The 18,044-nt window shown below is 23.9% G+C and overlaps 1 protein-coding gene across 1 annotated transcript in view; it reads right to left on the reverse strand.

Moving 5' to 3' along the window:
• Nucleotides 1–499: 499 nt before the first annotated feature.
• The window catches only part of LOC100213832 (mediator of RNA polymerase II transcription subunit 1), a 55,638-nt gene continuing 38,093 nt past the window's right edge, over nt 500–18,044 (reverse strand). Inside the window, exons 12-22 of the mRNA XM_065810073.1 lie at nt 15,608–15,710; nt 15,381–15,514; nt 15,158–15,213; nt 14,485–14,520; nt 8,605–8,718; nt 8,433–8,502; nt 6,352–6,444; nt 4,202–4,307; nt 3,482–4,125; nt 3,017–3,106; nt 500–634 (exon numbers count right to left, since the gene is read on the reverse strand). Of these exons, the coding sequence (XP_065666145.1) occupies nt 549–634; nt 3,017–3,106; nt 3,482–4,125; nt 4,202–4,307; nt 6,352–6,444; nt 8,433–8,502; nt 8,605–8,718; nt 14,485–14,520; nt 15,158–15,213; nt 15,381–15,514; nt 15,608–15,710 (1,532 nt within the window). The 3' untranslated portion in view covers nt 500–548. The remainder of the gene's footprint in view (nt 635–3,016; nt 3,107–3,481; nt 4,126–4,201; nt 4,308–6,351; nt 6,445–8,432; nt 8,503–8,604; nt 8,719–14,484; nt 14,521–15,157; nt 15,214–15,380; nt 15,515–15,607; nt 15,711–18,044) is intronic.

Raw genomic sequence — 18,044 nt, forward strand, 5'->3', positions numbered from 1 at the left:
AATGTCTTTTAAATACATGTTAGATGTTGTTCGATGTCTAAAACATTCTTAGATGTCATATGTTTTGAGTATTTAACTCTTCTTTATTTAGTTATTATATCAACTTATATATATATATATATATATATATATATATATATATATATATATATATATATATATATATATATATATATATATATATATATATATATATATATATCTATATCAACTTAACCCAATTATGTAATGTTTAGAATAAACAAAATAAATAAAAATGAAAAAAATAAATAAATGCAAAAATTATAAACTTAGATTCAACTAACTTAATTGTATATTTAAAATCTTTTATAAGTACAGACACAAATTAACACATTAACCTTTTATAATGTACAGGACACAAATTAAAAATACAGGTCAAAAAATATAAATAAATAACTTTAAGTTAAAAATGTTTGAAAACAAAGCGGTTTGAAAACAAATTAAATTAAAATCGATAATTATTAAACAAATTATCATCTTTGATATTTTATAGGTTTTTTCTCTATAAACAATACAGTCATAAAAATCTAAGTATCTACGCTCATCAGACTGTCGATATCGATTATGCCATCTAAATGAAAACCAGAGGAGCTTCCGATTAATGATGATGGATCTACAAGTTAAAATAAAAACAAATAAGTTTAAAAAAAAGTAAAAAAACAATCAATATATGAGAGAATTTAAAAAGAAAATGTTCATATTTTTGTAAATATATCAAGCTTTGTTTTAAAGCGTTAAGCTGCGAAAAGCAACTTTACGTATGTCTAGAGCGATTTCCATTAAACAACTTTTTATCATTTTTTAACTTTTATTCATCCTATAAGGGGTAAGATCAAAGAAGTAAATAATTTTATAAAAAACCAAATTAACGTTTAAATAATGATCATGTAAAAAGGTTTGTTAAAAAAGTTTAAATGACAATTATGTTAGACATAAGCGCTATTTACTAATGAAAAAAACACAAAATAAAAAAATACGAAAACTTAATCTCTATTAAGCTAATTATTTTATCGAAATATTTAGAAACAGAAAACAAAATTGCTTATAGTTAACAACAAATTTTTTTTTGTATATGAAGTTATTAAACGAAGCATAAAAAAAACCATAAAAGAAATATATTTAATAAAAACTTTTATTTATCATTTTGTGAGCACAAGAATATTTATACAACTTTTGATTGCAATAAAAAAAAAATTACTTAAACTTCTATTTAACAATAAAAAATAACTTAATAATAAAACTTTTAATAAATAAAGTAAATAAATTAACAGAACTTCTTTATTTGTTACTCTCACTAATTTTTTAAAAATGAAAAATTATTTTTAGCTGCAAAGCCAGAATTAAAAAATTAAGAAACAATCATTTAAAAAAATCTAACATATTTTAATTAATTTATACCAATGCCAAGAAAACAAAGAAACTTGTTTATATCAAACATTTAAAAAAAAAGTAATATTAAATTTATTTATTTAATATAAAAAAAAAATTAAGAAGGAAAATAAACATTCCTTAAAAGTTATTATAAAAAACGAGTTAAATAATATTTAACTTTTTTCACGATAATTAATATTATTGCAGTAATTTAAAAATGTCTTTAAAAAATAAAAAAATAAAGAGATCTTATGACCTCAATTCACATTAGGCTATTGCGTTAAGCATTTTTTATTTAAAACAAGGCCTGTATATGTATGTATATATACATATACATACAGATATGTGTGTGTGTGTATCTATATATATATATATATATATATATATATATATATATATATATATATATATATAATATATATGTATGTATATATATATATACTTAAACCTTTTGGACTATTTGTTGTGGATGGGTGTTTAGAAGGAAGCATGTAAGACACACCATAACAGTGTCAAAACTCTACAATACTCTATCTCTAGAGCATGAAAGAGTATTCCAGCCATTGACATCATTAATGTCCGTTGGTCATTACAAGATCAACTTTAACGAGTTTATGAAGCTGATGGAGGTCTCATTGAATAAAACACCTCTAGTCATTTGTGATAATTTGTAATAAATTTTTTTTTCAGGTTTAAAAAAATTTATTAAGAAATGTTGAAGTCTTTAAAATGTTACCCGGTTGCTGAATCACCCAATATATAAATCAGGCCTTGTTATAAAGCATATTATTGATTTTTTGCTTGAATTAAACTATTGTTTGAATTTTTATAAAATCAAATTTTTTATCAAAATATCAATATTAAAGTATGATTTATAATCAAAAATTCAGCTACAGTGTGTTAATAACACATTTTAATAATACAAGCGTTCATTTTGTAAAAAAAAATTTGGTAAAAAATTAACTATTGTTTTTTTTTTTGCTGTGTTTTTTTCTTTTTAAAGTTTTTAGATTATTCATTGACTTTTAAAAATTTTTTTAAATAAAAAAATCTGTTATTCATGAAATAAAACAAAATCTTTTTTATTCATTCAGTTATATAGACAAAACTTGTGTTAAATGTCAAAAAAAATAACAAACTTTTTGTATTTTTTGACGCCATAAAGTTTTTTATTTGCTTTTTATTTTTTAACTACTTTTTTTGAACTTTACTAAATTACATGAAAACTAGTTTAAATTAATAATTAACTCAAAAGATTGTAGAAATATTATGTAAAATAAACTCTCGCTTGTTTTCTTTATTGATAACTCTCGGTCTTTCATATTTTCTCCTAATGCAGCATCACAGCATTTGACTGAAAGTGTTTTCTACGTTTTGATGCATAGAAAACGCCATTTGATTGGCTTTCTTTATGTTGAAAAGTTTGTTTGTGATATCTTTTCTTAACTATTAGCAATTTAAATGAGGTCACCTCTTTTTCAACTTTTGTGGAAAAAGTATTATAATGAATTTTCCTTTTATATTTTTAAAAAAAAATATAAAAGGAAAATTTTCTTATAAAATTTTCCTTTATAAAATGGTAGCAACATATAAAACAACAACATAATATTTAAACAAAAGCTACCTATTGCAGAAGCAGAAAGATGTTGTTCAAAATTAGAATTAAGTCCAGAAGTGATAGTGTCCAAGTCAAATGCTGGAACATGTGTAGAACCTGTGATAAAAGTGTTATTCTATTTGAAACTCATATTTAATTTATGTGTAAATTTTAATAACTCAATTATATTTTAATTAAATTCAATGTTGACTAATAGTTTAATAAATTTAAAAAAAAAAAAAATTGCAAATAAAAAGTTCTCAAAAAAAGATGCTTAAAAACAAAAGAAATTAAAACAAGTAAATTAAAAGAAAAAAAAATTATAAAATGATTTTAAATATAAATTAATTTATATTATAATATGTACTTTAATTATAACAAAGTTATTAAACATTTATTATTATTTAATTTCAAATTTATTTTTTAAATTGAAATAAATTAAGTAAAAACAAATAGTAGTTAAAACAAACTGTTGATTGATATAATGAATACCTTGACTTTCAACTGAAAATGAAGAAATTCCAAATAATCCTTCAATATCTGTATCACTATCGATTGGTATGTCGGGAAAACTTACTTGCTCAGGAAATAGAGAGGGCACTTTTATGAAATTAATACTGTCAAATGGAGGGTACACATATGACATTGACTCATCGTTTGATTGATTAGAAATTGAACATTCTTGATCAATAATTGTTTTTGTCTGATCGATTTCGTATATTTCAGAATCATTGTTCCTTTTTCGTTTTAATGTAATTTTTGGAAGCTTGAGTTTATTTGGAGTTCCGCTACCATCACTGTTTGGTGTACCCAGTGAAACAGGAGTACCAATTGAATTCATAGAAAATGTTTTTTTTTGAGAAACTCCTCTTTGCCCATCAAAAGGAAACAGAGGAGTGTGTGGAGAAATTCCAGCAGAAGAGACTGACCCAGAAAAATTTAAAAAACTTGATGGTGAGTTAATATGAGGCGAAACTAGAGGAAGTTCAGATTGAATTTGTGATAAGTTTGGCATTAACAACTTTTTAGGTCGCTGAGCTTTTTTCTCAGGTGGTGGCTTCTCCACTAAATGTTCTGGTTTGTAAGAAGCTATTTTCTTAAACAAACTTCTCATTAGAAGTGGCAATGATAAACATCTATGTTAAGGAAAAAAAAAACTTTTCTACTTTAAAACAAAAACATCTTGGCTTCACTTAAAAACTCGTAACTTACTTATTGAGTATTTTCGTAAGGTATACATTTGTACAAACATTAGGAGAGCCAGGAAGTACATTTAACATGCAATCAACTGTACCTTCCATTGAAATTGTAATGTCAACTAAAAATAAAACTTCTAAAATTAATTCAAACTCATAACTAACATAATTATAATTACCATAGTTACCAAACATTTTTGTTAGAAAATTTTTTTACCATACATATTTTTAAAAAGTTTATTTATTTATCAGCGTAAAAGATTTATCTCTTAACTACACCAAGCCAACCCAGTCATACCCCAGAAAACCATGATGGATTAAACACCTATGCATGGATTTATAACTGATTTATGACTGAAAAACTAGCCCATGCGTCTTCCAGAGACAAACAACTTCTTCCGCGGTGACAGTAATTGTGATTTGGAAAATAGTCGTGCTCGATGACCGTAACACTAACCCTTACGGGCTAGGCCCAATATTATTTATAAACTTTGGCATATATATAATTCTGACATATATAAAATTCGCCGAATGGTCACACACGAGCAGTGAACGCCTGAGGGAAGAAATGAAGTACATTAGAATAAAGGAAAATTATTTTTCAAACAAAGCATATTTTGACAGTTGTCAAGACAAAAATAAAGATTAATAGAGGAATATTTAAAATAAGACAGACAATGCACCTAAAACAGTACTAACAATAATAATAATAAATAAATTGTTATATAAATACTAATATGAACTAAGATAAACAAAAAATATATCACCAAACAAAAAATAAATAAAACAAAAATACATTAAAAAATAAAAAGTATGCATACAACAATGAAAGGCTTCAGAATGGAAAAAAAACATTAATGCCAATGTGTAAACATAATTTGTGTAGTGATTAAGTAATAAACATCTCCTCAGAGTCGCGTCTATTATTACTGGCGTTTCGATGAGGATCAGCACTTATAACTAGTTTATCCCGTCAGACAAACGTCATCGCCACTTATGCTTTACCCCGCGACTTACGCCTATTCCATACTGCAGTATGGAATAGGCGTAAGTCGCGAACTAAGATAATGTATATTCTTTATACATTATCTTAGTTCATATTAGTATTTATATAACAATTTATTTATTATTATTATTGTTAGTACTGTTTTAGGTGCATTGTCTGTCTTATTTTAAATATTCCTCTATTAATCTTTATTTTTGTCTTGACAACTGTCAAAATATGCTTTGTTTGAAAAATAATTTTCCTTTATTCTAATGTACTTCATTTCTTCCCTCAGGCGTTCACTGCTCATGTGTGATCATTTGGCGAATTTTATATATGTCAGAATTATATATATATGCCAAAGTTTATAAATAATACATATTTTTAAAAAGGTTATTTATGTTGGAACTAGGAAGCTATGACTACTTTCTGTCCTAGATTTATATACCTATTTTATTACAATTTTTTACCTATCTATTACAATTATATATACTTTTTATCACTGTTTTTATTTCTTCATTTTATATTTACATATTTATCTTTTCTTATCAATATTGTGTGATACTTTTATATAACATATATATAATCAACTTATATGCTCAAGCATAGTGATTATAAATAGCCCTATATTGAACAGTTTTATCCTTCAAAAGCTCAAGACATTTTGATGTTAGCTCATTTTAAAATTTTATGTTGAAAAATGTTTAAGTCAAGTAGAGTTGCAATTGCTATTAGAAATAACATATAAAATAAAAATGCAAGATGGACATAAGGAAAAAAAAATGCACAAAGATAAAAACATAATTTCAGAATACAGAGTAAATTTCAGTATACATGATAAATTTCAGTAAAAAATTGTTTCCTCATATCAACCAAATAAGTATATATACTTGATAGGCAAAAGGAGAAACATGTTGAAAAAAAAAAACTGTTTAAAGAATATATTTGATAACATTTATTTAAAATAAACATTGAGTTTTACTTGGTCTGTCTTACTAGAACCATGAACAAGATATATAAAATATAATATACAATATATAAAATCACAATAATATTATGTGAGAGGAGTATATAGCAGATATATGCAGTATATCTGCTATATACTCCTAGTACTATATACTAGTAGTATGGCACATAAAACATGCAAAAAAACAGATAAAAACTAAATAAAATCATCAAACCTGAAGCTAAAGATAAATCCACATTATATAAAAATGAAACTCTTATCATGTTCCAATCAGATGCACTCACACTTACAAATATATCATTGCTTTCTAAAAAATTTAATTTCTAAAAAATTAATATTCACATATATATTTGTGTGTGTGTTTACACACATACATACACACACACATTTACATACATCAACTAACATTTGTCAGTTGATGTATGTGAACAGTAAAAAAAAAAAAAAATATTCCAGTATATTAAGTTGCATTTACGTGGCTTTTTCAAAAACAAAAAATTTAATTTCCTTTTGTAAGCAAAGCATTAAACAAGTTATCAAGTGTAAAAATAACTAGTAATCTTTCTAAAAATCAATATCTAGCTTTAAACAAGCGGGAAAAAAAATATGTATATATATGTATGTGTGTATATATATATATATATATATATATATATATATATATATATATATATATATATATATATATATATATATATATATATGTATATATATATGTATATATATATATATATATATATATATATATATATATATATATATATATATATATATATATATATATATATATATATACACACATACATATATATATATACATATATATATACATATATATAAATATATAAATAAACATATAAATATATATTATATATAGCAAGAGAGACTGTTTTAAGATCTCCCTTAACAGTCATCTTCACTACAGTGCATCATCTATTGTGACTGCCCTAGTAGTGAAACAAGTTAGTCTTGCAAACTGTTAATAGAACATGCCCATTCTGCGTGAACCAATTTATTAACTTTTTATTTAATATAGTGGTTTGATAATAACTTGTTTTACACTGTATATATGTAGTAGTTTTAATAAATAAATAACTTATTATACATATACATATACATATATATATATATATATATATATATATATATATATATATATATATATATATATATATATATATATATATATGTATATATATATATATATATGTATATATATATATATATGTATATATATATATATATGTATATATATATATATGTATATATATATATATGTATATATATATATATATATGTATATATATATATATATGTATATATATATATATATGTATATATATATATATATATATATACACAAATACACACACACATATATATATACACATACATATACCAGGGTGTTAGCCAGCCTGATGGCACCGCGTATAACGCGGTTTCCCACTTGGTTTAAAATTCCCAAAGGTTCTTAAGATCATGGTAAAAAAAAAAATTAAATCAGTTTCAGATTTAAAGTGTTGCAATAGACGAGTAACAAAAAGCAATTAGTACGCACGACAAGGAAATGAATTAAGTTAATGAATTAAGAATTAAGATCAATTTTTTAATGTGAAAAAATGTGTCGTCATTAACAAGCAAGATCATTCATTCAAAAGTTGAAAAAAAAATTATTTTTAATTTTTAATTGACGTCAGTTATTCTCCAGTTAAAATTGTTCGATACGTTTAATAAATTATTTCATTAGTTTATTTTTGTTATTCAAAAAATCTTTATTTACATTCTTGCTGTTTATCTTAAGTTAGGAGAGTTACAAATAAAATTTGCATATTAGTAAATATTATAATTTAAAATAAGTTAATAACATTTTTATATTAAAAGATTTATTAATAATTTCGGTAAAATAAGTTAGCTGGTAAAGTAAACCGAAAATAACAACAAAAAAATCAAAAATAAAACATGCAATGAAGCGTATTATATATTTTATATTTGCGTAAAACATAAACGAAGATAATTAAATATTATAATATTATTAATTATTAACAATATTTACAATAATTACAAAAATTATTATTTTTTTTAATTTACAAATACAAAATTTAAGTAGATATTTAATGTATATCTGTAAATTGAAAAAAAAAAAAAAAAAATTAGTTTTTGTAATTAAATATATTTTTTTACTTTTTACTTTACTTTTCCACTTTATGGTTGTAAATCTAAATCTTTTTAAAATGAAGAAAAAGAAAAAAGAAACAAGAAAAATTAAAAAACCATATATCAACTAAAAAATTATACCTTTTTTAGTAGGAGCACCACATAGAAAACTGGTAAAGATATGATTGTATATAGCTTGAAATCTGAGCACCTAAAAAAAAAAAAAAAAAAAAAATATATATATATATATATATATATGTAATTTAATAAAATATTCTATAGTTAAAATATTGTAAATGAAAAAAGATTTTACCTTAATAATACTTATTATCTGGTTAGGTTTTGTGAAAGGAATTAGAGACAAAAGGAGACCATCGTTTTCATCGGATGGTACCCATTCAAATTTCTGAGAAAAATCTGGCAATGCCTAAACCAAATAAAAAACTAAGGGATCAATTTTAAACAATAAGTTAAAAAAAGAACAAACAAATTTATAAACAAAGAAAATACAACTATTATGGTACTAATAGTTTAATGTGTAAAGGAAATCATCAGCCATGTAATACAAAATCAAGAAATAAAAAAATCATTAAAATATAAAGTTACAGTGAAGTGTAAACAAATTTGTTCCTCTTATTTAATAAGTTATCATTGGTGTAAGATATTATGACATACTTTTCATATAGACATTGCATATATAGGTTGCATGGTTTTACTGTGGGATTGTAAGATCTACAAGCTTTTACAAGTTTCCATTCAATTGTCGGACTTACTGCACTTTCTTTTAACCTCCATACTTCCTTAGATAATTCAGTATCATTTTTATAATTTTCGATATTAAAAGATTTTTTATGGTTAGCGTATCTAAGTTTGAATGCGGTTTCACTAACTCCAAAATACATTTCTGACTGGAGTGCCTGGGTGCAAAGTGGCTTGATACACTATGTTATTTACAAGGCATTGTTGATTTAGAGGGCACTTGTATTTAATAATACAATTCCAATGTTTATTGGAATCTGAGGTGTTGTTTTTTATTATATGATGGTTATAAGAGTTAGCGATTGATTTGATGTTTTGCATACAACTGTAACTCACCTTTAGAGTATTTCTATTAAAAATCTTGTGGTATTTATGGCCAACTGGGAAGTGTTTGTCTATTAAATCCAAAAAGAGTTTAAAAATTTTGGTAGAAACATTTTTACTATATAGGGGAGGAGGGGGGAGAGGGGGTTTAAACCGGATTATACTGCGCTTACGATTTTTTGATAGAGGTGGGATAAATTTTGGAATATAATTAAGTTTGAATTTATATATATATATATATATATATATATATATTATATATATATATATATATATATATATATATATATATATATATATATATATATATATATATATATATATATATATATATATATAAATATATATACAAAACATAGCTTCATTCTGTCTAATCTCCTTTGATTAATTTTTTAAAGAATTTCAAAATTTTTTAAAAGTAAAAAATTAAATTAAAAAAATAAAAAGTTTTCAAAAAGTTTTTATGAGTAAAAAAATTTAAAATTAATTAAAAAAATTAAAGCTGTGAACAAGAATCTGTTAAGAATTTACCACATCAACTTCATTTCACAATGATAGTGAAAACTGTGTTTATTTGCTAACTACTTTGTCAAAAAAAAAAAAAAAAGAGATTTGCTGGTTACTGTTTCTCTATTATAACTCAAAGATTGCATCAGAACCAAGATTTTTACTGTCAAATCTGACCTTAAGTCTGACCTTGTTTTACAATTTATCATTTTAATTTACAATAAACAAAAAACAAACAAAATAGTAAAGAAAAAAACAGACAAACAAAAATGGTTCTTATGCATCAAATATTAATATGCATATGCAAATGTAATAATTTGCAATGTGCAAATTATTACACTTGCACTGAAATACATTATGCACAATAGGGTAGGTCGATTTTAATTCCACATATTGCGTAATATTGCAGTAGTTGGAGACAGTTAAAATATGATTACTCTCAAAATTTGAGAGATTTTGGATGAAGAATCGCTTGCGGATTTAAATTCAAAGATTTGTAGGATTATGCGAAAAAACACCTTAAAAGGCTTTATATGCAAAACTTGACGTTTTAAATATGTTCATTTTTTTTTTTTTTTAATTAACTGCATTTCTGAATGATTTAAGTTTATAATAATTTATAACAATTAAGCTAATTTTATAACAACTTGTTAACTATTTGAAGATTTAAAAAGTGAAACTTTTATTTTTATATTTACGTAAGAATATCAAAATAAACATTATTTTTACAATTTAAAAGATTTTGAACATGGTTATATATATTTAGGAAAACATTTTTAATTAAAAAATATCATCATAAGAATGGAAATAATGCCCTTTTGAAACATATGGTTTACGCATCTTCCTGCTAAGTAGTTTTGTTAAAATGCAGCTGTGTCGATTCTCGAATCCATAGACATGTTGGGATGCTTCAAACACAAGTTTTACCGCTCGCTCAACACTCTGGGAATGAGATGGAAAGTCGGGGATTTCAGGTTCAACATTATTGTCAATCATATATTGGATTTGCTCAATTGAAAAATTTTTTGTTGTTGGGGGCTCCGAAAATTTAGTATTGATGATGTCAACCAACTCATACCAATGATTAGCATTAAAATTAATTTCCGGAATTTTCTTCAAATTTATTTCCAAACTTTTGTTGTTTACTCTATAAATATAAATCAAAGACAATTACCACATTTTATGTGTCTTTTTTTAAATTTATTTTAGTTAATTATAAAAAAAAAATACCTTTGCCTTAAAGATTTAGCCAGAAAGCCAGTAAGATTTGAAAACCAAAGTTTCGTATATTGATGTCATTATCTTTTAGCATGGCATAAAGAATATTATCAGGTTTTAGACACAATGCGTTGTTTTTAATGTTTTTTTTAACAATATGTTTAACATCATCAAAGGGGAGATTATTTATTCTAGTAATAGTAGAAAAAATAAGGCGTGGGGATTCGTGAAATTTTGAAGATTTTTTTATTTCGAACCACGCTGGAGCGTAAACCTGAACAATAAAATATACAAGTTTTTTTAAAGAAACGGTTGGTTGATTATCTCTAGTATACAAACAAAGAAGGCGAATAGCTAGTGTTAACCACCTTGCATGGTTAAGCGGTCCAATTTTATAGGCAGCCCATTTATCAGAAACTTTACCAATACCTATTCCTTTGCAATATTCAAATAAAAGTCTTTGATCGCAACTAAGGTCTGTTAGTATTTCTTCTTGAATATATTTATCTACAATTGGGTTTTCAATACATTCAAACGAAACTTGATTTCTATCCTGAATATTTTCAGCACATCTTTTGCCAAGTAGACCACTGAAGCTTCTTGGCCCGGTTGTGTCACCATCAAGTTTCACAAAAAGAGCTCGTAACAGAAGTTCATTTTGATGTAAGGCGCATCCAATTAGATGTAATTTTCTTTTTAAAAACTCTTCTAGTTTTACAACTAAGCCACTTATTGGTCCAGTATTGGTAGCAGCATTATCAAGAAGAACAGCTTGTATACTTTCCAAACTGTTATGTTCTTGTAAAACACTGAACGTTTCGGTAGCAAGAACTAAGCCTGTAGCACCAGTGACAGGAATCGTCCTATGAGTCAAATAATTCCCACTCGTTTCTCCATCTTCGTAGGTAAATGTGAGGTGATGTTCAGGTTTAATGCATTTCTTCAGTACTTCACCTTAAGGTGAGTTTATTACTTTACTTGTTTTAGTTATCTGATCGAGCTTGCTATCAACCCCAAGACAAACTAACTGTTTTTTTTGTTCTGAGTCCACATCTTCACTAACAATTTTTACTTTTGACTTGGCCCTATCTAATTTGCATTTATCAATCAAAATATCTTTTATATCAACATCACTTTTCAGGAGATATTTTATGTCATATAGTAAAGCATTTGCAAGGGCTGCACCTACGTTTGACGAACACTCGTTTCTGACTAGTTCAATTGCAAATCTTGGAAGTTTAACCAAGTTGTATTTTCCAATAGGATTATTTATTGGTTTCCATTCACCTTCATCCTAAAAAAAGTTAATACAATAAAATACTTTTTGTTTCATCTACTACAAATTTTTCATGTATTTATAAAATATTTACCTCCGTAATGGTTAAATCACTTGTTTTTTCAATTAAGTTTACGTGTTGTATGATTCATCTTCATCAACTAGCTTATGAGATACTTTTTTTCGTTCTTTATCAAGTCTTTAAATCCTTTTGACAGAAAATCTATCAACGGAAGAAAGTTGATATGCACCTTTTGGACCAATTTTTTTCCTCTGATCACGAAGATAAGCTCTGTCTTCAAAAGGTACTTTATTACTTTGAGAGCAAAGGTATACAATATGTTCTTCTATGCAATTTTCTTTCATAAAACTTTTCTGTCACTACAGGGAAACACATCTAATGAACAGGAACATGCAGAAATATCAAAAAGTTTGTCTAAGTTTGCATCAAGATTTCTTTTAGCGCTTGCTTTTCTGTGCTTGCGATTAATATCCTTAACAAGTACGAGAAGATCTTTAACTTTCCTATTAATAGATTTGTCCGTTATAAGAGGTAAACTTGGGTTTACTGTAGCCCAAATTGATTTTATGTTATTGCTTATTTGCTGAGTCACTAACACGATATCTGCATTTGGATTTATATGAACAAGGTAGTAATAATGCTGAATAACCTGTCTAAAAGTGCTTGGATCTGTTATTGATAATTCACGTGGGCCACCACAATATTTTTTTTCACTTTTCATCCGTGTAATTGTAGCCTTTACTCTTGGCATTTCTCGTGGACTAATTACAAATGTAAACTATATTAAAGTATAACACTTAGAGTCATGGGTAACAGCGTGACTTTTTAGTAGGGGTGAAAGCACCAAAAAAACCTAAAATATCAAAACTTACTATCATAAATCGGCTTTGCTAAAATATAAAAAAATAAAACCCTTTCGAAAAAATTCGTTTTCAAAATTAGGGGGTTGTGGGCCCCCATCATTTTCATTCAGGAATTGAGTAAAACCATAAGTTCCTCCAACTAAATTAAGTTAATCCATTAGTTCCTTCGAAAAGTTGCAAAACAAAAATTATTTAGTATAAACAGGTAAAAACATTACTCTAAATATAATAATCATAAGTATTTACCTTTGGTATTAAAAAATTTCTTTAATTTGCGATTTTTTTTTTAACCTACTTTTTAATACTTAATATTTAATTTCAAAACCAACTTTTAAATACAAACAAGATATAATACTTTTAAATGCAAACAAGAGCTTTTAAATACAAAAAAGATTTGCAAAATTTAAATTTAAATGCGTGTAAACGATTTAGCGAAAATTTATTGGCTTCTTAAAACAATTGCGCTTTTTAAGAAATCGTTTATTGGTTACTTTATAAATTCGAAACGAGATATTTTAAAACGAGATTATTATACTTAAAATAAAATATTTCAACATTTGAAATTCACAATTTAACAAAACTAGTCCAAAATTAAGACTTGAAATGTAAATCCGCAAGCCATTTTTAAACCAGGATACTTGAGATTTGGCAAAACCTCATTTCTAACTTAGACACAGTAACTGCAACACTACGCAACTTAAAATTCAAAAAAAAAAGCTAAAATCGACCTACCCTAATGCACAACCACAAAGACAAAAAAAAACTACAAGAGAATTTCACCCTTTATCATTCCACAAACAAAACAGACTTTTCTTTTTGAATCTTAAATCAGACTGAAAATTAAAAAAAAAAACAAGACTTAAATTAAACATAACATCTAGAATAAATGGAAATGTGAATCTTTAGTGAATCAATTGATTGGAAGTAACTAAAATTAATTTCAACCAAGTGAAAATTTTTTCAATCAATTATTTCTTTTTTTTTACTAGTACTATAGTAAATGTTGAAGGGACTGAAATTTGTTCAATTCAATTCAGTTCAAAACTCGTTCAATTTTTAAACTACAATAATTAATTAAATGAATCCAACTGTGTTTTTAAATCAAATATTTATTACAATAATCTTTTTGTTTATTCTAAATATATATATTTTTTAAATGTTAACCTTGAAGTCTTAACGTAATGTTTTAAAAATATTCAAAAATATTTTATTGAAAGTTCTTACACAGCAATGTAACACATCTTTCATTTCTCCACAAGTCTAAAAAAATATTTTATTAATAAATTTTTTTTCGCTATTTAATTTTAAATTTGCCATAATAAATATCTGTAATAAGTTTACATATATATATATATATATATATATATATATATATATATATATATATATATATATATATATATATATATATATATATATATATATATATATATGTATATATATATATGTATACATATATATGTATACATATATATGTATATATATATGTACATATATATATATATATATATATATATATATATATATATATATATATATATATATATATATATATATATATATATATATGTATATATATGTATATATATGTATATATATGTATATAAATTATGTTAGTGTATTCTACAAACAGAGTGCTCAATGTTCTCAAAGAACAGAGCAATAAATTAGTAAAAACACTTATCTAATTTTTGATTACTTCAACACTGTGTTTCACCATCAGTAGGTTCATCAGGAAGATTCTTCCTGATATATATCTATATATATATTTATATATATATATATATATATATATATATATATATATATATACATATATAATATATATATATATATATATATATATATATATATATATATATATATATATATATGAAAATTGAAACAATTTGTTTACCTCTCTCAAAAGAAGTTGATCAAACTTTATTTTGCTATTGTGAACAAACAATCCATCTAAAAGTTCTTATGCATTTTAACACTTAGGTTAATAGAACTAAAAATCAAATTTAAAAAATCTAAAATCAAATTTTTAAACCTTAAGCTAACCTATAAAAAACCTATATATTAATGACAACTTTATTGACAAAAACTTAAAATACATTTTCCTAAATGACGTATACCTTTATCTTTCTTTATTATGTTGTGAATTAATTTTGCTACTCGTATAGTTGCAGGTAATGGTTTTAACAATTTAAGTACAAATGTTGCTGGAAGTGATTCTAATGTCCAAAACTGCTCATTTTGATATTGAATGCTGGATTTAAGACAATGGTACTGTATTTTATAAAACATTTAATTTATTCATAATGTATAACAAACTTTTGCTGTTACAAACAAATCCACAAACTTGTTATTTTCAATCATTAAAACAGAGGATGTAGGAAGAAGATTTTGTTCAGTTGACTGTGCAGATAAAACAGCAGAACAACAACCTTTTGTCATATCCAACCCTGAGCAAAGTAAAAATAATTGTAAATATATATATGTATATATATATATGTGTGTGTGTATATATATATATATATATATATATATATATATATATATATATATATATATATATATATATATATATATATATATATATATATATATATATATATATATATATATATATATATATATATATATATATATATATATATATATATATTAGGGTGTCCCAAAAAACAACATTTTTGAAAATAATCTGCTCTCACCCCCTAAATGTGTTCTATCTCATACAAAAACACTAGGTTAAAAATTTTTTTGAGTAAAAAATATTTTAAGGGGTCCCTCAAGAGCCTCTAATATTTAATGGGTCCCTAACATTTTCATAAAAAAAGTTTTTCAAAAATATATCAACCTGGTACTCAAATGAAGCGCAATTATATAAAAATTTCAAAAATAATAATCATTTTGAAAACTTTTAACTCTTTTAAAAATTTTTAAACAAAATTATCATGAAAAATGCATTTTTTTCATTTTTGTTAAAAAATGTAATTTTTAATGTAATAAAACCATAAATAACAATTTTTTTTCAAAGTAAATATCATTTTTGAAATTTTTATATAATTTCGCTTTATATGAGTACCAGGTTGACATATTTTTGAAAAACTTTTCTTTTGAAAATATTAGTGACCCATTAAATATTCGAGGGTCTTGAGGGACCCTTTAAAATATTTTTTATTCAAAAAAATTTTTAACCTAGTGTTTTTGTATGAGATAGAACACATTTAGGGGGTGAGAGCAGATTATTTTCAAAAATGTTGTTTTTTGGGACACCTTAATATATATATAATATATATATATAAAGAATAAAAAAACACAAAATAGGAAAATATTTTTTCCTATATATATATATATATATATATATATATATATATATATATATATATATATATATATAGAAAAAAATATTTTCCTATTTTGTATTTTTTTATTCTTTAAAAGAAAACAGGTTTAACCTATCTATACTAGAATACGAAGAGGAACTAAGAAGAAACAGCTTCACTGATTTTCATTTTAAAAATAATCCTTAAAAAAAAAACCAGACCCAAAAGAAAGTGAAATTTAATACGGTTAAATCCCTCCTTGGGTAAAAGCATTTCTACCAATGATATATTCCTAAACTTATTCAACAAACATTTTCCAATATCCCACCCCTAAATAAGTTAATCAATCAAAATACAATTAAAGTTATCTGTTATATTATATACAATATGTAATATATATATATAACATATATAACATATATATATAACATATATATAAATATATATAACATATATAACATATATATATATATATATATATATATATATATATATATATATATATATATATATATATATATATATATATATATATATATATATATATATATATATATATATACACACACATGCACAAAAACTTACAATTACAAAAACAAAGAAGTGTTAAGTTAGGTTTGAGCTTTTTAAGTTTTTAAAAATTCTTTTAACCTTAAGAGAATACTTTAAGTTAGTAACATAAAACAATTTGTATCATTAAGATACAAATAACATCAACAAAAATAATAATAAATTAAATGTAACAATAATAATAAAAATAAGGTGACTGCATAATATTTAAAAGTCAATATTATTGTTCAAATAACACTTGACATAGACAAGGAAAGTTACGGTGTTATATTTTGAAAGAAATTAACAACCTGTTACGAGATAAAAACAATTGATGTAAAAAAACACAAACAAAACAAACAATATGGTAAATATTATAATTGTAATATAATCATAACAAAACAGAAAACACATTTTTAATTAAATATTTCAAAATATTTAACAGAAAAACTAACAAAAATTTTTTTTTAGTTTACAACAGTTAAGAAAAAGTGAGTCATTTAAACCCATATTAAAAGCAGTTAGATGACAATTTTTGGAAAAAGTTTCAAATCAAGTATGTTAAGAAAAAGGTTAATACAAGGAGTAAATAGTAAAATTACTGAACGGAAACTAAGAATGCCTAACCCTTAAAATAATGAAAAATAATAAAATCACCATCTGAATGTAAAAACCTTAAAATAAGGAATGGAAGCGATTAATATCTAATATCAAAGCAATTGATATAAGAAAGCCAAATAGAAAAAAAAAAAACATTTATTTACCAATTTTAAAATCGAAAGTATGAAAGCAATCATCATTTTATAAAAAAAAACATCACAAAAAAATTCTTATTAAAGCACTTTTTTAATCAATATTTAAGTGTTCCCCCACTTTTTTTCAAAAGGATCATTTTTTTTTTTAGAAAATTTTAAATATAGA

Source organism: Hydra vulgaris, chromosome 11, assembly GCF_038396675.1.
Source record: "Hydra vulgaris chromosome 11, alternate assembly HydraT2T_AEP".
NCBI classification, from domain to species: domain Eukaryota; kingdom Metazoa; phylum Cnidaria; class Hydrozoa; order Anthoathecata; family Hydridae; genus Hydra; species Hydra vulgaris.